The following is a 24884-nucleotide window of genomic DNA, read 5'->3' as shown; positions in this document are numbered from 1 at the left end:
CAATATCTGTGGCTACAGTACGAAGAATGTTGATAGAAGGTCAAGACAGGTGATTCTTTCATTCTTTTCAGACCTAATGAGACATGCCTGAAATGCTGATTTCAGTGCTGGGATCACCAGTACAGAAGAGATATGGACACGGAGTGAGTTCAAAGGTGAGCCATGAAAAAGATAATGCAGTTTAATCACAGAATCGCTCAGGTTGGAAAAGATTATCGAGTCCATCCACAACCTAACCATACTACCCTAACTCTAACGACCCTCTGCTAAATCACGTCCCTAAGCACCACATCCAAATGGTTTTTAAACACGTCCAGGGATGGTGACTCGACCACCGCCTGGGGAACCTATTCCAGTGCTTAACAACCCTTTCCATAAAAAAGTTTTTCCTGATATCCAACCCAAACTTACCCTAGTGCAACTTGAGGCCATTTCCACTCATCCTGTCACCTGTCATCAGTGCGAAGAGATCAACCCCACTCTCACTGTAAGCATCTTTCAGATATTGAAAGAGAGCAAAAAGGTCCTTCCCTCAGCCTCCTTTTCCCCAGACTGAAGACCCCCAGTTCCTTCAGTCTCTCCTCATAGGCCATATTCTCCACGGCCTTCACAAGCCTTGTTGCCCTTTTCTGTACTGCTCCAGCACCTCCATGTCCTTTCTATACTGAGCTGCCCAAAACTGAACACAGTACTCAAGGTGGGGTCTCACCAAGTCCGAGTACAGGGGGAAGATTACTTCCGTAGTCCTGCTCACCACACCATTCCTGATACAAGCCAGGATGCTTGGCCTTCTTGGCCATCAGGGCACACTGCTGGCTCATATTCAGCCAACTGTCCCTCAGTATACCAAGGTCCCTTTCCATCAGGCAGCTTTCCAGTAACTTCTCCCCAAGCCTGTAGAGTTGTCTGGGGTTGTTGTGACCAAAATGCAGGACCCAACATTTGGCCATATTTAATCTCATACAATTAACCACTTGGCCCATCGATCCAGTCTTCCCAGGTCAATCCAGTCTATGTCTATCCAGGTGTGGTGGAATTCTTAGGTCACAGCCTGAACCAATGGGTGAGCTATGTGAGTACATGAGTGTCTGGAGTGGGTGGGAGGGAGGGGGGGTTTAGAGCCACTCCTTCTGTCTCCACAATACTTCCTGTCTGCCATCCGAGCCTCCCTTTTCCCCCCACCCTTCTCTGCTGTGGCACGATGGTATGAACGGAGGAGGATCACATTCCTCAGCTCGTCATTTTCTCCAAACTGTTACTGGGAGGGGTGAGTTTGTTCCTCATGGATATCTTCTCCTATAGCACCTATTTCTCAAGTAAAGGCTCTGTCATTGCCTTCGTTTGCTCTACACCAGGTCAATAGAATCATGGAATCTTAGAGTTGCAAGGGACCTCTAAAGGTCATCTAGTCCAGCTCCCCTACAATGAAAACAGACATCCACAGGTAGACGAGGTTGCCCAAGGCCTGATGCAGCCTTGACTTGAAAGTCTTCAGTCCTTCATTGTATTATATATATCCAAGCCTGCGCTTGGATTTAGTGTGAAGGTCATGAGCATTTACTATTAAGAAATTGAAATTTTGAAATTTTTGACCCTAGAGTATATTACAGATTTGGAAAAAAAACCAAGACAGTATTTTCTGACACAATTAAAAAAAAAACAAAAACACATCAGAGAACATTCACCTTTATATATACCGTTGCAACCTCCATGGACTTCTCCAGAACTAGAGATTTCTTCAATATGAGCCCCTTGGTCAGATGAAAAGTATACAAGAGATCTGTTGCTCAGATTATAATTCTCCAGCACATCCAGAATCTGTCCTAAAAAGAAATAATAATAATAAAAAAACATAGTGCTTTTGGGTGGCTTGCTGTAATTAATCTTGGCAAGTACAAATACACATAGTAATTGACAACATACAGTATGCAGTAGGGGACAATTTTGCACAGCCTGTTGCAGTCAAGACTATGGTTCCATTGCAGCAGGGTTTCCTGAAGTATAAAATGAGAAGATTTGTGTACAACTGAAAAATGAGCTAATCTACAGAGAGCCAGTGATCTTTGGAAGCAGTTGCTCTCAATGACAAAAACTCCACAGCAAGAAACCGTTGAGGTTTCTGAAAGAGTCTCAGTATACAGAATACAGTTAAGAGTTTGGGGGTAAAGCTGTGCTGCCTAGCAACCAGCAGAGGCAACATGGCAAAAACCCGTGTGAATGCTAGAATAAGAAATTCTCACCCAAAAAAAAAAAAAAGTTAAGGTATGGAATGGTTTTGGAGGCAACATGGTTTCATGATCAAGCCTACTAATTAGTCACTAATTTGTTGTCATACAACAATAGACATCTATTAACTATTAATATGCAATTATATGCATCTATTAATATGCAAGGTAACAAGCACATGTGTGCACATAATTAAAAGAAAAATCCATATGGTTATGTTCTGAAATTCCAACGCAGAGTCAGTCCTCACATTCATTTACACAAAAGACTTCTTTCCCTTGGCACAGCAGAGGAGTCTCGCACTGCACATACATCTACATCTATTTAGACTGAATTCTTTAAAGAAGGCTTCTGTACTAATGAGTGTGAAGCCACTCTTTGTAACTCTTTGTAACTTGCTCCAGTGAATTTAAAACTGATTAGGAATCGAAAATTATTGACCTTGGAAACTAACCAAAGAATAAGAATATAGCACACATTAGCCTGCAAATAAGCTTTAACCTTATTCTTCAGGGATCCCAAAGCATATAAAGATAATTTTTGAGGCCTGTAACTAGTGGTGTTTCTCAGAGGTCAGTGCTGGTTCTGGTCTTGTTCAACATCTTTATCAATGATGTGGATGAAAGGATAGAGTCCAAACTCAGCAAATTTGCTGATGACAAAAAGCTAGGAGAAGTGGCTGACACATTGGAAGGCTGTGCTACCATTCAACAAGACCTATAGAGACTGGAGAATTGGGCTGGGAGGAACTTGATGAGGTTTAACAAGAATAAGTGTACATACAGTCTTGCACCTGAGGCAGAATAACAGCATGCATCAGTACATACTGGGGGTTGATCTGCTGGAGAGCAGTTCTGCAGAGAAGGACCTATGAGCCCTAGTTGACAAGAGGTTGGCTATAAGCCAGCAATGTGCCCTTGTGGCCAAGAAGACCAATGATATCCTCAGGTGCATTAAAAAGTGTATGGCCAGCAGGCTGAGGGAGATGATCCTCCCTCTCTAATCTGCACTAGTGAGGCCATATTTAGTATACTGTATCCAGTTCTGAGCTCTGCAGATCAAAAAAGCCAGGGATCTCCTAGAAGGAGTTCAGCAGAGGTCCACAAAGGGCCTGGAGCATCTCCCATATGAGGAGAGGCTGAGTAACCTGAGTTTGTTCAGCCAGGGAAAAGGAAGACTGGGGGGGATCTGATTAATGAAAAATATCTGAAAAATATCTGAAGGGAGGTGGGAGGCAAGTGGATGAGGTCAGGCTCTTCTCAGTGGTGCGGAGTAATAGGACAAGGAGTAATGGCCTAAAACTTGAACATAGGAAACTCTGTACTAACACGTGGAAGAACTTATTTCTGATTAGGATGACAGAGCACTGGAACAGGTTAGGTTATCCAGAGAGGGTGTGGAGACTCCTTCTATGGAGACATACAAGACCCATCTGGAGGCCTACCTGTGTGGCCTATTGTAGGGTACCTACTTTAGCAACCCCTTCAGTTCTGTGATTCTGTGATTTTCTCTTGATCCTTTTTATTTATACATTCTGGCATGCTCCAATTTGAATGTTAATTTTGACTGGCTCAATTGTCCTCTCAGAATTAATTAATTCAAATAGCACTCTATTGTCATAGACTCACATTCTCAATGCACTCACAGAAATGAACCAAAAATTCGGTTTCTATTCTTATCTTGAACAGCTACACCTTCTATAACGAACACTGTATAAATAACCAATAAAGTGTCTAAAATAAGATCCATTAAAGTACATCTGAATGATATGGTTTCTGTTAACATATGCCATACATCTACTTATTAGCATTTCTAAATGGTAGCCAAAACAATAAAAATGCAATGCATGTAGTGTAAGCAGATATCTTTGACATACTGCCATACATTATATCAATTTTGAAAGCAAAGAATATAAAATAAGCAAAATATAAATTTTATCATTTTCCAATAACAATATATGTATTTTTTACTCTTCTAATTTTATTATTTCTTCAGATTATAAAGATACTTTAGAATTAAGCTAAGACTGATGTATAAACATACTGAGATAATCATAGTTAATGAACAAGGAGGATTTTCACCTAGGCTGTTTTAGCTGACTAACTTTTTAAAAGGTGAATCATTACTGCAAAAAGGCCTTTTTAAAAAATCTATTGACTAAAAAGAAAAAACAGGCAATTAATTGAAAAGTAAATATTAGTAAAAGTAAACATTAGAGACCAAACAAAGTAATCTGAAATGCAAGAAATTTACTACATAAGTTAAATTTTCATGACTGTTGTGGACAGTTAAATGTCATCAGAGTAAGATGGTAACAGTATTGCTTCCCACAAAATATGACTGGATACTTATCATATGTCATCATATATGATCTTTGATTAAAAGAATGGGGCTTTTGCATGCCTAGCTGATCTGTTTGAATCCCATTCCTAGTTTCTGAACAAAATACAAATGTAAAAAGTTTGTAGAAGTAAAAAGTTTATTCAGAATATGAAACTGTGGGATAAATAAGTCAAAACACTTGGAAAACTGTAGCTCAGTTTTAGCAATGATGGCTTGAAATCCCCAATGCAGGAAACTATTAATAAAAATAGAAAGATTCTTTATCAAAAAGACTGAATTGAAAGTCTTGTTCTAAAAAATTAAGATCCATACTGATCTCGGTGAATGCCTTTGCTTACATATTTCTGGTTTGAACAGAACAGATTTTGAAAGACAGCATTCCAAACAACAAAATAAATCTAACACTGAAAGAGCTGCATAAATTCTGAACCTACTGAGCAACTATAATTTAATTCAACCTTCTCCTCCTATTAGCATTCTAGAAATGTATATTCCAATTCAGTGGCTAACATTGAGTCAGAGACATATGACATATGACATTAGACAATGTTCTTTCATTTACACAAAAATAAATAAATAAATAATTCAGGATAGCATTAAGATGTTGCCTGTTTTAATTAAGATGATGTTTCAAAATTTAAGCAAAGCTTCTTCTGAAAAATGCTGAGCTCTCTACATTCTGTTCTCCACTCTCATTTCAAGCTATGTTAAATTATAGGATTGTTTCATTGTGAAAGTGACAATGCTGACTACAGTGGACTGATACTCATGTAAAAATGATGAAAGCAATTGACTCTACTCTTTAGGAGGAAACAGACAGTACTATGCCACTATTCAACTTGACTAACATGAGCATAAATGGAAGCTGAACCTACCTATATAATGCTGATGTTAATTTTTGAAGTTTTTAACCGTGTAAGATTCCCTCTATGCTCACGCACATTGTTACAGGATTTTTAAAAAATGACTACTTGTTTGAAAACATGGCACAAACACTGAACAATAAAGAGTTACAAATGTATTAACAATTAGGAAATCTCTTCCAGTCAAGCAAGAGTATGAAAAATATATTTGCTTCATAATTAGCTTACAGTCATTTGAAGTCAATAGACAGAAGAGTTACCTGTATTAATTTGAAATAATGTAGAATCTTGATGAAATTATGGGGGGAAAAATGCTCTAGAATATAAACTATAGAATACATCTGTGTAGTGTAGGCACTAGGAAAAAGATCTCTCAACTCATTAGGAAAGCTTTAAAACAGTTTGCTTGATTCAAAGTAAAGTAAGATTCAGAAGGAGGTTTAAAGATGGCTCAGGACAAGACAGTTCATGGCAAAAGAAATTTCTTTTAATAGAACTTTTTATCCCACCCAGCAGACGTTGACATGACTGTCAAATCCAGAAGTTTATAGTAAGCTTGAGATAATTATTGGACAAAGATTGATCTGGGAAGATCAGCCATCACATCTCTGCCTAGAGACTTTTCTTCTGTTTAGTTTACGTGTCAGAATTCCCTGCTGATATTAATGTTTGCTTTTGAATAGCATAACTAATCAGAATGACAAGTAACATGTTTTAAAGCTGAAGGGGCTTACGTCTGAGAGTGACAAGCTAAGAGTGTTTTGAATACATGCGTAACTTCCTACACATAACGCCTGCACATATAAATATCTGGAAGCCTATACTGATCCCATAAAAGATAATGATGTCATTTAGCTAAATATCCGCTACATATTAAATTTCTTGGGACCTTCTTCTTGGCACAGGAATTAAATTAAGGTAACCCCATCATCTCTTCCAGGCTCAAAGGCTAATATTTTCACCTTATAAAGACTTAATGTTGCAACTTCTGCCCACTAACTTTAACACGTTAACAAACATTTTAATCTCTATACTGATTTTGTGTAATAAAAAAGAGACTTCATTCTTTAATGTACTGATCTGATTACAAAGTACACTGACTAAAACCTTTGTATAAAAATCAGCTTAGTAACTGAGATCAACACATCCATATCTTAATTTTAGCTTTTGCACATTTCAGGTTATAAATATGCAAATGTTTTCTGATATGCTTAAAGCTGTACAGTTTCCCCTTGATAAATATGTAAATCAGTTTGTCTCTGCAGTGGGGAAGTAATTATCACTTTCAGACCCACTCATTGAGCACAACACTAGAGGTAAAGATGGAAAATAATAAAACCACTGACAGCAAAATAAGAAGTTGCTGCACATATGGTGAGCAGTACATAAACTCTGCATGAAACTTGTTTAACATTCAGAGCTATAATACAACCACTAGGAAGTGGAAATTCTAGGACAAAGTAATAGATTGATAGGACGGAACATTAAGTAGTCCATTAATTGAATGCACTCACCTAAAAAGACATGATTCTGTATAGAGGGATCATTAGCATATGAACCTCAACGGTGAGAGAAAGTAACAGCTAATAAACTGATTAGAAGAGAAAATAAATACATAAGTAATTTTTAAAATATGTAATAATTCCTGTAGGAAGAAAGCAAAGTTTAGATTCAGTGGAAAGTCTTGAATCAGTCTCACTGTGCTAACATTATTTATAAAGTTACATTACGGATACAATCTGTACAGCAAAGTCTTCCTCAAAGTATAAAGCTGAGATTTAAAATGTGCCAAGTTTTTACTACTATAGTTTAGTGGAATTGTCAATGTCAAAAGGACATTCTGCTACACAAGCAGCATCTTGTTTTGAAAAAGTACATCTTTATTGGTGTTTTAATTAGGAGCAGAGTCAATGGTTTACAGGGTGGTTTGGCCTGGTTCTGTGGCTAGAGCATTAACTAACTCTCAGTGCACTTCATGACGTTATGATGTGGAATACTGATAACCAAAAATCATAATACCATGACAAGCAGGAGCATACATTTGTGATACATCATCACCACTTTATATATTTCTGCTTGCATAACAAAGATTTCTTGGATTTTCTGACCTGGATTCCTTTCCAATTAACTAAACTCAAGAGTAGAATCTGGGAATGCACTTAAAATACTGGCTCCACTGAGGAAACATTCAGTCTATGGAACAACAGTAGAGTTGGTCTGAAGTCAATTTTTTTCTCTGCTGATATCCTGATAGTCTGCAGACACTGACCCCATATCTAAAGTTCCTTTCTACTGTTCTTGACTAGTTGCTAATTTTGGAACAAGATTATGTATATAATATATATAACAGTATATATAACAATATATATCACAAAATACTTGATTCACACACACACACACGCACACAAACTATATTACATGTATAAGAATATATATAACAAAAAAGAAGTCATAGTTTGGAAGAACTGGTTTATTCCTACCTGGGAACAAGATCATGTGGTGGCAGAATGAGAAAAAGTCAGTTATGGAGTCAAACACAGCTGGAGTAATTGCAGCAGAATTGATGTCACCAAGGCAGTTTGTATGATAATTTAGTGGCTTTCTCTAAGTGGGAAAAAATACGACTTCTTAGGCACTCAAGAATAGGTAAGTGGGATCATACTTAGGGGTTTATTTCAGTAGGACCTTCTCAAGTGTATGCTCTTTCCCTCCTCTCAAGATGAGACTGAGGTGCCCTATGCAACAGCTGGAAACTACATCAACAGGAGCAAGAACAGATGAAGCCCCTGCAAAGACAACTGATTAAGAGTTATTCTGCCTCAGGATGTACATACTCCAGGGATCTCTGAGCACATTTAGAATTAAGTAATGTGTAAATTACATGAATCCTACATGTGTGATGTATCTTAACATATGCATTATACATTACTTATTCAAACATTCATAAGAAACAGCATTTATAAATGACAAAATAATTTGATACCGTCCTTGGGTATGAGACAGTTGTAAACACATTCTACAGTATTAGTACTCTATGTATAATTAATTAGATAGCTGCTCCAATGGTAGTTCTTTTTTCTCATATTATACTCTGATAATCTAAACAAATTCTTTATCTATCTGCTTGATCATAGTATCATAGAATCACAAGGCTGGAAAAGAACCCACAATATCATCTAGTCCAACTGTAAACTGATTCTGAAATCAAGGTAGGTTGCCTTGAATTTTTTTCTCCACAGTACTCTCCAGAATGAAAGATAGTTCAGATTTGCCATTACTGGAAGTTCAAAAAAGGTAGGACTGATGAATCTTACACTGAAACCCTGCTGGTTGCACAAGAAAGATTCACATGGATGGGTGCAATTTACAATCAGCATCCGCATCTACATGAGAGATAGTTACTACACCACCTTTTAAAGTCACTGAAGTAAAATCAATGTTTTCACATGCAGCTCTCTTAGGATGAATGACTTGGCCCCAGAATTCTGAATTCTTTTCACAGAAGGGGAAAGTGAGGTTCAGCTTCAATTATCTAAACTGCAAGGTAAATTACCTTTCAAATCAGTAAGAAGATAGGTCAAGATTACATGTAGAATATCAGACAAGTATAGTTGGTGTAAGGGCTCACAGAAGGACCATCTTCTAAAAAATATAACAAGGTAAATGGTGTAGGGTTAGCTAAGATATCAGTATGATTTTGCCCTGCAATCGTAAGCTTGAATTGGCTTGTGACTGTTTATATAGTCTTACATGGATAATAAAGCTGAGAGTGAAGTTGTGGCTACTGTGGTTGTGAACAGCTGTAAGTACAGTTGCTACATTGATAACAAGGTTTTCATATTCACATTGATAGTAAAACACTAATGATATAGTTTTGGGGATTATTAGAGATCAAAAGTATAACTATTTTGGTGCCCATGTTCCTATTAATATTTAGATAATAAAGTGCTAATAAGTGCATTGCATAAAGCTCACTTTTAGACCTTACATCTATCTTTTCTACACAAGGCTAACTAAAATCATCATTCTTAGCCTGATTAAAATGCTAAAATATGAGTGATAGTCGTGAGATTTTAGAGGGTCCATCACATTTTTATCTTTCATGACAGATGTGATAACTTCTTGGGCAAATCTGTATCTTAATTCTGAGAATAAGATGCCATTTTATCTGTACAGCTAAGATGCATAGTGCAAAGTATACTGCCTACTACCCCAGGATCTCCTGTGGTTTCCTCCAAATTCTGGAAAGGGTTTAGGTGAACTGTAATGGCAATCAAAGGATACTATTCATTTTTGAATTAGACTGTCAAATGAAATTAAGACTTCAATTGTTTGATCATTTCAATAAAAGTTTATGGTAATTGATAACCGAAGAGTGATAAAAGAAACACTTCTCTATATCTTCAAAGGTTTAAACACTTATTAGAGTCAGATTTAAATTGAATATGTATATATTCTTAGATCCAAATGCATAATGCCAAAATTTTTTTCAGATTAAAGTATGAATAATTTTAAACAGGTAAGCAAATGTAATACTATATTTTAATCTTCTGCACTTTTTTTGAAAAAAAAAGTTATATGTCAGTGTCTTGTTTCATTTTTATAACTTATCAAACAAAACTGAAACTGCCATAAAATTGTTTGACCTTTCATGTTTCACCAGACAAGCTTTTTTATCTTTGCTGAATTTGTAACTGAGCTTAGACATCGTATACTATAAAGCAAAAAGTATTTTTACCAGGATGTGATTAGCATTCGTCATCAAATCTTTATTATTTTCATTTTGCAGCTTTCTGATTTTAATTATTGTCAAAATCCAATCTTATATGAAGGTAGCTGCTCATTAATTCACACACAGAATGGAAGACTCTTGCTTTTTTGCCCTCCTGACATGATATCTCCATTTTTCCCAGTGATTGCGCAGGCTAGTCAGGTCACCTACTTCTCTAAATGCTTTTGGGCAACTCAGTGCCTTTTGTGCCCTAAGACACTTGAAGTCTACTGTGCAATCACTGTCTCCAAATCACACTAGCAGTGAATGAATCTCTGCACAGACACTTTTAATACCAATAAGAAAGAATGTCTGACTGTGAAAATTGTTCTCAGGGGAACTTTCCACCATGGAATGTAAACTCCAATGTAAACTCAAGATGACATTCTAAACTTTAGGAGGTGAGAATAATCAAGAAAATTTAAGGCCACAAATATTTCGGCATGTTTAATTTATTTTATTTTTTAATAATTATCTCTCTCTTTTTTCTTTCTTTTTTTTTTTTTTTTAATATGTGCATATTCAGTATAGCAGTATTTATACAGCTTTAAGCTACTTGGGATACTATCAGAAGGGAAAACAAGTAACTTTATTTCTCGTCTTCATCACTGATTATTGATGTTTATCTCAAAAGACTGACAAACTATCTTGTAAAACAAGAGTTTAAATCCTTAATTCATTTAAGTACTCTTGAAAAAAAAGGAAGTCCAGACTAGACTAAGAAAGAGTTTTTGCTTAAGTTTCACAACAGTATTCACTGTTAAAACAGATGTCTACAGGAAAAGAATATAAGCTGTCTTTTTCTGTTGAGAAGTCTAGGAAAGATAAATACATTAGTCTCAGATTAGGTTGGAACAACTTGAGGTCTTAGCTTAGGTAAAGATGCATTTGATGCCCCCCAAAAAATGATGGAATGAGGGCGTTGAGATCATCAGTATGTTTCTTTGCCTTTTCTCTACCAAATTTTTACTCATGAATAAAGCAAAATGTGATGCAGAATTACTAACATAGCTACTAACTTGAGTTTACTAATGTTCAGATACAATACAAATGCTAGTTGTCATTTGGTTTGTAATGGGAAGTTACAGAAAAGGAAGTTGGGAGACTTTCCAGTGTGAATTCTGAGAAGAATGCAAAGCATTTCTGGAAATCTCTGCTTTGTATACCAGAATCCCACTAAGATTATTTTTTAAGGATAAATCTGAAAGTTAAATTTGAAAAGGGAAAGATTATTCACCTAAGTAACACTACAGATCAATTGAAATATTAACGTAGATACAAGAAACAAAGTAATCTAACTGCAAATCTGATGAAGGGACTGTTCTAACTAAGATAAACTCTTCAAGGCACAGATAGCAAGCAATGACTAGGAAGGCCCAAAGAGAATATTTCAAAATACGGTAAGGGTGCTATTCTGTAAGTGAGAGGCAGTTACAGAGGATTAGAGAGGGTTACTACATCTCTATTACTGTATGCATTTTCAGAATACTAACTCTTTCTGAACCCTTAACAGCAAATCTATGGAAGCTGCACGACAGTCATTCGTGAACAGAAGATGTTTAAAATCTCAACATTTCCTATGAATGCTTCCGTAACAGACTGGTGTTTCAGTGTTGGAGGAAATGAGAATTTATCAAAAGCAAATATATTTCTGCACTCAAAGACAGCAGAAAAACATGGCTAGCTGTACTCAGTAACTAATTATCCTTATCAAGATTCAACAAATAAATATCACAAAAGTAGGACAGAGCATTTGTATACATGTTTCTGGAGAGTGTATTCATTACACCATTGTCTCCTGGTCAAAACAATTATTTTCTATTCTCATTCTGTGTATTCCTAAGGTTCGTAAAGAACAATGGAAGTAATTAAATGTCACATCAGCAAATCAGCTTATGTTCTGCAAAAGAGCTGTGATATTATTCTCCAACATTTTCTATTGAGACAGACCTCAAAGTTCTCTTTATCTGCTAAAACCAGTCATTCACTTTTTATGAAAAGTATGTGGAGGTACTTGCAGCAGCCAGCTGATGAACTACAGCAGAACTGCACAAAAGTTGAAAATTACTGAGAAATCTAGGATATGGGGTTGACTATCTCAGTTCTAAATTGGCAAGAACACTCAGGATAAAATCCCATAGACGTGTTACAGGATTATAGGGACACCTGCCAATTTTGTGCCTTATTAAAATTATACTGGTTTGAAAAAGCAATTCTAGCAGCACTTTGCCCTTAACACCATGCTGAGGATGTTCAAAGCTTGTCCTGTGGGATGTGGTGTGGTAAATACAAAGGAACTTGTATTATTTTAACTCCTAACATTTTGGCACTAGTCAGGACTTCAAGGGACAGATGGGACATTTCATCCCACTTTCAACTGCACAGACAGCATCCTTACCTTTGGCTTTGGTTTTCTCTCTAATTTTCTGCTAATGGGCATTTGACATTTGTATGCTACTGCTCCCTGCCTGTGAGTCGCTGGCAGCCGCCTCAGCTTTCCTCTTTTTCCTTGCCAGCTTTGCTAGTAAAGTACATTTTCTTACACATATTAGAAAGGAACACTATCTGCTACATTTCTGACTGCGTGGTTAAACTATGATACAAAATTTACTGCTTTTCTATTGCAAACTTCACTTTTTTTAGTATTATTGTTTATTTAATGTAGCCAAATCTCTAATAAATACAGTTTGTTTGAAAGACTGTGATGGCATTGTTTTCAACCATAAAAACCTTTCCATATCATGGTTGTTGATTTCAATTCAGCCCAGTTCCACTGACTCCAGTGTAGTTACATCATTTTACACAAACAGAAGACCTACCCCAGAATGGTTAAAAAGGAAAAGGTGTAGATCAGGACAGGTCTCTTGCTTTTCTGTGTGCACACTTTAATTTTTTTCCAAAGAAGTCCCTGAAAAAACCATATTTAAACAAAATAAAATTAAACAACAACAACCAACAAAACAAACAAAATAAAACAAAGCAAAACAACTAAACAGTATAAAGGACCAGGATATCTGACACTTAGAAACACATATTTGTGCTACATAAAGATCTCGATCTTAATGTAATCTTATTCTCTTTTATGTCTTCTTCAAATCTCGGGGAAGAATAGCTAATGCATGAGTTGTATGGAACTTGGTAATATTTACATATAGAAGGAAGGGTTAGTTTAAATTAAAAAAAAAAATCTGTTAGCTCATCTAAAAAGACACATCTTCATAAAGAAGATGTAGTATTAAAATCTGTCAAATTGATATCTCTCTTTGAATCTCAACTGCATTACAGTATTTTTTCCTCTTTTTTAAAGCCCAGTCCTCCCAAAACTACCTAAGCAACAATGTTCTGACAAGCTATTATCAGCAGAGACTGATCACTGTAGAAGACACCAACTAATGAAATGCAGCAAAAGGAAAGCAAAAAACCACAATGTGATTTCCTGTGACAATCCACTGGGAGAACTAGCAAAGAGGAACTACAGAAGAAAGAAAAGAATTAATTATCTGCTCTTACTATATGAGGAGCTGAAAAAAAGAAGGTCAAACTCTACCTTTAGATGAAAGTGTACCTCTCTTACATCAGGAAGGCAGAAATTTCTTTAATGGAAGATAAAACCATTATTGCAGATTATGTTAAAGTTAACCCGACTACTTATATCAATGGGACATTTCATATCAACATGGGAGATAGGAACCTGGTCTTAAAACTCTATTTTGGAAACAGAATACCATAACAGTATTCCTATACGTATACTACTGTGTGGGCCTTGATCATTTTTGACAGGGAAATAAAAGAATCTACCAAAAGGGAATGAAGTCCTATTTTCAGAGATACTAAAGAACATACCACAGACATTTTGTTAAAATATTTTTTTCTGACTACCCCAATCTACCCCAGTTTGTATGTGAATAATTTTATTTTAAAAAGTTCTATTTTCAAACACCATGTCTCAAAGCCTCTGAAACCCTCTGGTACAGTATTTCATTTGCTATCCCTTCTTTCTATTCTAAATACAGTAATATTTACCATTTAACTCTGATATAAAGTTTTTGAGTTAATTCATAAAGGCTTCTTTTTGACAAAACTTGTTAGGAAGAAATGGAAAAATAAATTTTCTTCACTGTAGAAAGAAACTCTAACTTCAGATTTATAAACTTCAGAGCTATGGAGTCCCAAAACCTTTCAAAATGAGCATCTGAAAAACATGTAATGACAAAGGCTCCTTACACTTTTTAATTTAATGTATTGATTGCAATAGTTCCAATTCGATGCAATGATTTTACAAGACAAATTACATAAGTTCTTATTGTAAATAAAGAAACAAACACATTCATTATTTATTTACTGTGTCTGCTTAATCAACTCAATTCTGAAATTAGAAAGAAGCATTTTAGTATCTTTCACACAGCCTAAATGCATCCATACTTTTCACACAGCCAAAAATAGTACCTTCCACAACCTTCTGTGAAATACTGACACATTAAGCTATTCTTTTATTTCAAATATTTAGAATTAAGCTAAATTTGGGTTTGCAGAAAGAAAAAATTCATGTTTCTTTTCTGGGTCAAGGCACTCTGTTCTTTAAGATCAAAGCACATTTGCATTTCTATTATTCCTTGTTTGTCTGCTTTGTTTTTAAATTTCAGTCTGATTTAGAAACGGAATTAAAATCAATACTTAACACACAAATACCACTACCACTAGCTAAAAAAGAGCCTAAATCTCTAAGAGCCTAAATCTTTTATCCTCATAGTACAGAAATGATAGATTAATTTTAACACCATACAAACTGAAGATCCAATGGGCCAAGTTAACTACAAATAATTTCAATAAACTCAATATGATGCTGCAGCATGATATCTACCCACTAGGTTGCTAAAAGGACACATGAAAAAAGCTAGTAAAAGATATCTTGAGTATATTAAATGAAATATGTAAAAAAAAGAAAAAAACAACAAACCAAAACAGCATTAAAAAAAGAGAAACAACTAAGAAGCGTAGTAAAGATTCAACATTATTTTTTCCTAAGCAGCATCATGAAACAAAACATAAATGACTTATTTTACAATCAGATAGTGGGGGAAAAAGCTGGATAACATCAAAGCTGTCAGTCTGCCATCCCGCCCTTAACTAATCCATAGAATCATAGACTGGCTCTAGTTAGAGGAGATTTTAAAGATCATCAAGTTCCAATCCCTCTCCCATGGCCAGGCTTGCCAGTAACTAGATCAAGGTGCCAGGACCCCATCCAACCTGGCTTTGAGCACCATCAGAGATTCAATATCCATAACCTTTCTGGGCAATCTGTTCCACTGCCTCACCATCCTCTGAGTAAAAAAAATTCTTCCTAACATCTAAGCTAAAGCTCCTCTCTTTTAGTTTAATGCTATTCCCCCTTGTCTATCTCTGTCAGACTGCTTAAAAAGTCAGACCCACTCCTGCTTGTAAGCTCCCTTCAAGTACTGGAAGGCTGCAGCAAGGCCCCCCAAGAGTTTTTCCTTCTACAAGCCCAATTCCCTCAACCTATCTTCATAGAAGAGATGCTCCAACCCTTGATCATCTTTGTGGCCCTTCTTCAGATGTGCTCCAACAGCTACCCATACTTCCTTTACTGAAGACCTCAGGCTTGGACACAGTTCTCCAGGTGTGGCCTAACAAAAGCAGAGCAGAAGGGGACGATCCCCTCCCTCTTCCTGCTAGCCACCCCTCTTTCAGTGCAGCAGGATACTGTTGGCCGTCCAAGCTACTAACACATATTGCCGGCTCATCTCCAGCTTTTCATTCATCAGTATCTCCAAGTCCTTTTCCACGGGGCCGCTGTCAATGAGTTCTTCTCCCCATCTGTACTCACACCTGGGATTGCCTCAACCGAAGTGCAACACCTTGCTCTTTGTCTTGTTTAACCTCATTAGGTTCTCCTGTGCCCACTTTTTGAGCCTGTCCATGTCCTTCTTCTGTATGGTATCCCTTCCTTCTATTATGTCAAGTGCACCACTCAGCTTAGTGTCATCAGCAAACTTGCTGAGGGTGCACTCAATCCCACTTGTCTATGTCGTTGAAAAAGATGTTGAAGAGCACTGCTCCCAAAATGGACACTATCACTCCCAACCGGCCTCCATCTGGACATACAGCTTCTGACAACAACCCTGTGGCTATGACCATCCAACCAATTACGACATCCACCAGATAGTCCAGCCTACAAATTCATTTCTTTCCAATTTAGAGATAAGGATGTGGTGCGAGACCATGTCAATGGCCTTGCACAAGTCCATGTAGATGACATCAAACGTCATTGCACTTGTATTTTCCCAAACCTTAAAAAGTCAATTATGTATCTGCTAGTACAATTTTTTTTTAATTATTACTATTTAAAACACAAAAACCAACCAACCAAATAGGAAATCCCTACAAACTTTTTGTAATGCAAAATGTACAATACTTACTAGAAGAAGAATGATCTTGTATTATTAGCATGCTTACTTAGTACTGTTGTTTTAGCAACCAAAAGTATTACCAAAAAAGAAGCAAAAAACCACAGTCGACAAAAAGGCAGTTCTACCAACTCCATCAACAAGAACTTATTACCACCAGGAATCTGAGCCTTATAATTCAGCCAGTTTGAAAAGAAATTTCAATTTCATGTCAATTTACTAATACAAATCATCCTGCCAATTAACAATAATCACAGAATTGTAGAATCTCTATAGAATGGTTTGGATTAGAAGGGAAATTAAGGATCACTTAGTCCCAACACCTCTGCAAAGGCAGGGACATCTCTCAACAGACAAAATTGCTCATAGCCCCAACCTGGCCTTGAATACCTTTTGGGATGAGGCATACACAGTCTCTATGGACAACCTGTTTCAGTGTCTCATCATCCTCATAGCAAAGAACTTCCTCCCAATGTCTTACCCTCTTTTAGTTTAAAGCCTTTACCCTCTTGTCACGACACAACCTGATTCTCTCTCCAACATTGCTGTACTGAGGTGCCCACAACTGAAAACAGTACTCAAGGTGGGGCCTCACCAAGTCCGAGTACAGGGGGAAGATTACCTCTGTAGTCCTGCTCACCACACCATTCCTGATACAAGCCAGGATGCTTGGCTTTCTTGGCCACCTGGGCACACTGCTGGCTCATATTCAGCTGACTGTCCATCAGTACACCAAGGTCCCTTTCCATCAGGCAGCTTTCTGACAACTTCTCCTCAAGCCTCCAGAGTTGTCTGGGGTTGTTGTGACCAAAATGCAGGATCCAACATTTGGCTGTATTTAATCTCATACAATTAACCACTTGGCCCATTGATCCAGTCTATTCAGGTCCCTCTATAGTGTCTTTATCAAAACAGAACTTCAGTACTGTTTTTGTTAAATAGAACATGAAAATTCGTATTTAACAACTAGGATACATCTACTGTTGAATAGCTGCTCATTAAGAAGGGGATCTGTTATGAGAAGACAAAGTGCCAGTGGAAAAAAAATGACATAACTGTATGGTTGTATCAGAAGATACAAGCATAAAAAAATTTGCATTTCCCATTTTGTAAAACTGGATATTGTAATATACAAAGTTATTCTGTGCCTTCTGTGTAGCTGTACAAATGTACAATTATTCATGCACACTATCAGTTGTATTGAGGTACTGGATAATCCATTTAAAAATTTTCTGAAGGTACAAGAAAGGGGTGTGGATGAGGAGGTTTAAATAACCAGATTAAAAATTCTCGCTTTTAGTTTCTCTGCCTCTTTATTTTACCTTCAGGCTTCTTTCATTGATATGTAAGCTATAACAGTAACATACTTCACCTACTAGCTCAACTTCATTCTTTATGAAAAACATGATTGCATGCTCTATAAATAACTCGACAGATATTTCTGTGTTTGAAGCATAGAAGAAAAAAAGGACGGTAAAATCATGTTCATAAGTCAGTGTTGAAGGTTTCAGGTTCAAAATAGGGACACAATCTCCAAAGATAGAAAAGGGAGCTGTAAATCACATCCCTGTCTTTCATCCTGATCCAATTCTCTTTACGACCATTATACACTTGTGGTATTCGAGATGGAGGAAATGTAATTCCACTTAGCAGCTTCACAGTACCCATGTTAAAAATGTTATACAGAGTCAAATTATCAACAAAACCTTTACTAGCTTCCATTAAACTGTGTTCTCAGTCTGTATTTTTGAGATTCTCTACCTTTAGGATGTTAGTCTTAATTCTGTATCATGAGCCCTACTCAGTGTCCTTGTTTTTTACTTTTCAGCACTGTTTACGTATAACCTTCATCCAAGTATACAGAGAAGTTACTATGTTCCATATTAGTGTTGGCTTAAACCTTTATTGTGTTCTCAATCCCAATGATGACTCCCCACCCACCTCAAGCATGGAGCAAAAAAAAAAAAAAAAAGTCATTTATGTGGTAGATCAAACAAAATGTTGGCTGCACATTTTATTGCAGACTTTCATATCCCATAGTCTGGAGAATCTCTGGGATTCTGCTATCTCAAGGTCATCTGAAACAAGTTGTGAGCTTTCTCCTACCAGTAGATATTTGCCTATCTCAAGTAAAGTATTTCTTTTTCTTCACTGATTAGAGCATTTTGATCACAATGTTAGATGTCATTTCACTGTTTTTTTTTTGTTTTTGTTTTTGTTTTTGTTTTTGTTTTAATTAGGATCAATTTTCAGAAGTTTATTACTAACAGAAAACCTTTAAAATTTTGAAAGTGGTAGTATTAATTTGTTGTAAAGTGAATAATGCACTAGCATATTTTGTGCTGATAATTTAACTTGTGTCATATCAGATGCAAATGAAATCTGTTCAGCAGATAGCAACAAATTTTGAACACACTGATGCTACTACAACAAGCTACATTACACTGAAATTTTCTATTATAGAGTATGCATTATTAAGACATTACTTAAATCTGGCTGATTAAAAAATGATATAGGAATGGCTGTTTAAAATCTACTTTAAAATCTTGTAAATAATGTTACAAGGAGATTTGCTGTGTACAAAGATGTACTATAGAAAAAGGAAATTGTACTTGAGGATTAGATAGCTCAGGAGGCTTAGAGAGTAAACAGGAGTCTTGTATCACTTACCTTTTAAATTCAGTCCTGTTCAGTAGTGACTGAAAGTCATTATTATTTAGTGACATATAAAATGTGTTTGGGTTTTAGCCCAGATCACAACTGGAAAGCATCCACATCATAAATGGCAGAACTACAAATTTCTTTAATCTGCATTCTTATTGACAATTTTCCCAGATTTGACCTGAAGACTTAATGTGCTTCAAGAGCTTAACTACTATAATAGCTGAAAAAAACCCAAAACCAGCCTTTTATGTTAGAGTAAGTTCAGGATGGAAGATTAGAGTGGAAAAATGCTATTCATAAACTACTTAACTGGCTTCATACCTTATTCCTAGAGTTACTAGCTGAACATCTTTAATGATAACACAAAAAAAACTTAAAAATAAACCTAGACTTCTCACATATAGCAGTATCAGTTCAGAAAAGCAAGGTCAAGAAACATACCAAGCATCACTCTCCAGAACTTTAATTTCATCTTTTAAGTTTTCAGGCTCAGCTAAGATTATGTCACATTCATCATAGCTGGATAAAACAATTTAAGTCTGATTATCTACCATCTATAATATGGTGGTATCATTCTGCTTTGATTACCTTTTAAATTGATTTTGCACTGTTACAAATGACTACATTAGGTGAAAAATAATGACAAATTAAGCTCATCTTTAGGGACAAAAGAGAAAAAAATGATTCAATTCTATTTTATGAATTTCTGCCAAAAACAAAAAACAAAAACCAAAAAAAACCAAAAAAATAAAAACCACAAAAGAATACTCTTAAGAAAAAGATCAGTCCTTAGATGATTGTTTCCTCATCTGTGGTTTATTTTTTTGTTTATCTCTGAAGTCCTTTCTTTGCATTTAGACACAAATATTTACTTTGTTCAGCTCTAAAATGGATCAGTATAATAATAATATATAATTATATATAAACAATATATAATTAAATATATATAAATATATAATAAATAACTATAAAATTATATGCAAATGTGAGATTACTCTTCAATCTCTATTTCTCCCTGATAAATAAATAGGAAGTGAAATCTCTTCATTTTTTTTTGTTTCCTGGTGTCTTTACTTAAACTCATTCAGTCTGAGATTATTAGCATGCTGCTGTTCATCTTACATAAACTCTACAGTAATGAAAGTTTCTGATTACAGATGTTTCTATGAATTATATTAGTGTGAATTTGACTTTGAATAACATTAGCTATTGAAATATAGTGAGATTTCATTTTAAATAGCTAAGGTTTACAAGTTCTTTTCTAGATTTCACATCTTATTTTTTGCTTGTCCATCACTAGATATAGCAAGAAAACAGTGTACAATTTAGTAAGGAAATCCTATTTAAGATATAATCAGCATCCTCAATATCTGCAATCACTGTAGTAACATAATGCATTTTGCTTCTGTTTTCTTCAGTGAATAGCTCCTTGGATCCTACAGACTATCTCTTAGAAGCTATTGCCCGATTTGTTTTCAAAATATGAATCAATTTTAGCAACTAGTTTCTTTCCCCTTTTCTTGAGCATCTCAGAAGATGACAGAATGGTTAAAGATTGGAACAGACCTCGGGTTCAGCACCTCACTCAGACTGGTTGCCCAGGCCCATGTCCAGACGGCATTTGAATATCTCCAAGGAGGAGACTTTATATCCCCCCTAAGCTACCTTTGCCAGTGCTCCCCAGTAAATAAGTGCTTTCTGATGGAACCTTCTTTGCTACAGTCTGTGCCCATTTTTCCTGTCAGCAGGCATAGAAAGAGCCTTTTGTCTTTCTTGCCCACTCCTTCAGGTATCTATAGATACTGATGAAATTCCCCTGTGCCTTCTATTCCCTATGTTGAATAGTCACAGTACTCTCAGCTTTTCCTGACAAGAAAGATGCTCCAGTCCTGTAAATCACCTTTGCAGACCTCTGCCAGACTTTCTTCAGTAGCTCTATTATCTCTCTTGTACTGGAGAGATATGGAGCTACTTTCACAATATAGAATTTTACTGAACCTTTTAAGATATTTCAACCACAAGCTTAAAGTAAGAATAAGACACATTAAGATCCCACTCCTCTTATTCTAATTAAGTAACATCAGGTGGCAACATTTTTGCATCTTGGCATAAGTTGATCCTAATACACAATAAAAGAATATGACAGAGAAGCAGTTAAGTTTTTTCCAGCTTGAAGGGCATTCTAATAATAAAGACATCCAGCATGGTTACCTTACAGGAAACTAGCTTGTGCCAGACTACAATTTCTGAGACATTTTTACACTTCAGACATTTACCACTGATTGTTCCACAAGGGATTAAAAACTGGTTAGTAGACTTACTACTGTAAACAGAACAATAAACAGCCATTTCCAAAAGTGGTGTTGAATTAGTCTATCTTCATGCAGCTTATATACAAGTCCACAGAGGGCTTCAGAACTCTTCACACTGCTAACACTAATGAAATTAGTGTTATGCAATTTAGAGTAAAAAAAATAATTTCTGAAAATATCCATTTATTTTCCTATACTGAATTAGAAATGAAGAAAGCAAGAAGAGAGGAAGGAAAAGAAGGATAACACTCTTTTCACTCACTCATCATTTCTTTTTCCATTTTAGACTACAAGATTATTTTATCTGCTCTCAGTTGAATTATAATTAATAGCATTAATAAGGTGCTCAGCCTACATTGAAACAAATTTAATATTATCCAGAGAATAACTCTCTAAGGCATGTCACATACAGTGACATTATAACTGAATGCCTTAAACACTGGATTCTGTTAAACACATATCAGTTTGCAAAAATAGTAAAAATATACAGACCTAAAGCTTATTCAAATACTTTGTATTTACTATTTTTGACATGGACTGTAATCATACTCTTCAATGTTGGTTTAACAAGTCACAAACGTGAAACAATCGATAGAGTATTTTACTTATGCTTTATATCTGTTTTTCACCTCCTAGCATGGAGATTGTCTTTTAATTGAATTATTGCCCAATTAGGTAATTTAATTTAAATAAATAAACAAATTAAAAGGGTGAATTGTCTTTTGTTTAGGATTCTTAGTCAGAGTGGACTTCTCTGTCTTACTTTTAGAAAAGAAATTGTTCTTCCTCTTGCATATGACAGCTAGAGCTTTCTTTCTGACACTAATTGGTCTCTCAAATCAGGGACAGTATTTAATTTGCATTTCATGGCCCAATTTGATATAAATTTTCCTTTACTCTTATTTGACAACCGTAACATTGTTTCTGTTGTTCTCCTCCAGGTTTTTCTTCTTTTTTTTTTTTCTTTTCTTTTTAGTCATCCATAAAGGATCGGTATTTCTCAACACTCAACAAATTGTACACTGGAAATTTCTATTAGAAATGAATTGTAGTTGGTGATTGGCTTCCTGGAAAGTGTCAAGCATTTTTGATGATATACTATAATTATGTTTTCCATGCATTCATTATGTACTTATTATGTTTATAATATTATATATATATATATTATGTTATGTTATTGTTTATATTATGTAAAATTATGATATTATAATAAATATTATATATTTATTATGTACTATCTTTAATTAAAAGATTGTGTTGCATATTGCTATATGTGGCATAGTTTATTCTTATTTATTTTGCAAATTACATTCCTTTGTACATAAATACTAATTTCTGTTTAACAAATAATAATACAACCCGTTGTAGAAAGCTAATAGTTTTCTTTTTTTTTCAGCTTTTCCAGACAATTTTGTTTAATTTTTCTACTAATGTCTTAAGAAGTACTCAAGGAAATCATGGTTACCGGCATCAATAGTATAGCAAATAAATGTACTTTGTCTGATATAGTTGATTCATTAAGACTGGAATTTTCAGTGGAAACTAATGGAAATAGTGCTCTCATCAATTAAAAAAAAAAAAAAAAGAAAAAGTCTGTGTTTTTCCTTCAGTCTCTATTAGAATGTTAGACATAACCTTCTTTCATCATATTAATAATAGAGGAAAAAATAGCAAAGAAACTAAACACATCTGCTGCCTCCCGGAGCCAATATGCAATCTGTCCAAAGAGAGGAGTCTTATAAGACATATACCACACCAAATAGCCAAATCCTCAGCTGAGACAAAATTTGGCATTTGTACACTAGTTTAAATTAGCCAAGAACCTGTTTCCTAATTGGTCTAGCCCTACTAGTTCTGGTGCTCCTATAATAAAGGCCAATACTAGAAGAAACTCATGTTTCTCTACTCTTGAGTTTTTCCAAAATTCCTATGCTATCACTACTACATTTTTATATCTGATTTATCTCAATCATTCCAAGTCACATTTTGGTGTCCTGCAGTTTGAAACAGTTTGTGTGACACATCTCTTAAAAGCCTGTGGTTATTCTGGCTTTCAATCTGCTATCACCTCTGCATCATTAGATAGTCTGAAGCAGGAGCTGCGTAGGTTTCCAGTGTGTTTAAACTCCAGAGCCACTCTCCTCAAGGGGGGAGCAAAACCCAAAGACAGCAAATTGATTGATTGATTGGGCTAGAACATCCTTGCTAACATGGAATAGAAAAAGAAATAGAAAAATCAAACCCAGGCAGTGAAACAAGCTTACCACAGAGACAATGCAAGCCGAAATGACAGGACTCATGAATACCCCTATGCAGTGCAAACTCTTGATTTACTAAATACAGGTTGGCACTGACGGAAGTGATAAAGATTCAGGATGCAATACATATTGAATTAAATCCTATTTCTCTTTACAAAATCAGACATACAAAAGAGCTTTTTTTACTGCTTAGTCCATTTACCCCACATACTGAAAGCCATTCCTTACAAATGCATACAGTTTCTCCCAAATAAGGGCTTTCCCAAATTGTTTATTTCTGCGAGTATTGTACTAAATAAACTACAAATCATTAAATATACCTTGTTTTTGGTCCTCTAACTTCTGCAACTAGAATTCTTGATGCAAAAGATGCAGAAGAATATACACAAGGTTTATCCACATATGCTTGCATAGTTTAAAAATATGAGGGCTACTCCAAAATCAGTGCCTCTTAATTTATTGTGTTGGCCTACATCAGAGGCAGATGGTGGCATGGCAGTAATGGTTAAACCTTCCCACCAACATTCCACTACATTTTGCTGCTGTGTGATAGATGGCATCAGAGGGATGGTCTGACAAAATGGCATTTGACATGGAAGTGCATGTAAAGCAAAGCGGGTGGAATTTAATTCCTCCATGCAGAAAAAATGGCATCCACTGACATTAATCAACACTTGCTGGACATTTATGGACACCAAACAGTGAATGTGAGCACAATGAGGAGAAGGGTGGTGCATTTCAGCAGTGGTTACAGATACATGAAAGATTAGCCAACTTCCAGATGGCCATGCAGATTTTTATAAGCATGGCATGCATGCTCTTGTTCATCACTGGTAAAAATGCATAGCTAATGGTGACTTATAGATGTGAATTTGCTCTATCAAGTAGAGTTATTTTACTCTTTGTATCTGTTGTAGTTTCCATGGAAATAAATAGGAGGCATTACTTTCAGAGCACTCTACATCCATATGCACCAAAGCTGAACTCATGAACAAGGAAACACCATTTTCATGAAGAAA

The 24884-nt window shown here is 35.7% G+C and overlaps 1 protein-coding gene across 1 annotated transcript in view; it reads right to left on the bottom strand.

The window, feature by feature from the left end:
* Positions 1-24884, bottom strand: part of STS (steroid sulfatase) — a gene marked incomplete at its 3' end in the record, with an annotated part of 81026 nt that overhangs the window by 38743 nt on the left and 17399 nt on the right. Inside the window, exon 6 of the mRNA XM_079549546.1 lies at positions 1686-1823. Within this exon, the coding sequence (XP_079405672.1) occupies positions 1686-1823 (138 nt within the window). The remainder of the gene's footprint in view (positions 1-1685; positions 1824-24884) is intronic.

Source organism: Tetrao urogallus, assembly GCF_951394365.1.
Source record: "Tetrao urogallus genome assembly, chromosome: 1".
NCBI lineage: Eukaryota > Metazoa > Chordata > Aves > Galliformes > Phasianidae > Tetrao > Tetrao urogallus.
This window is presented reverse-complemented; position numbering and strand designations above follow the sequence as displayed.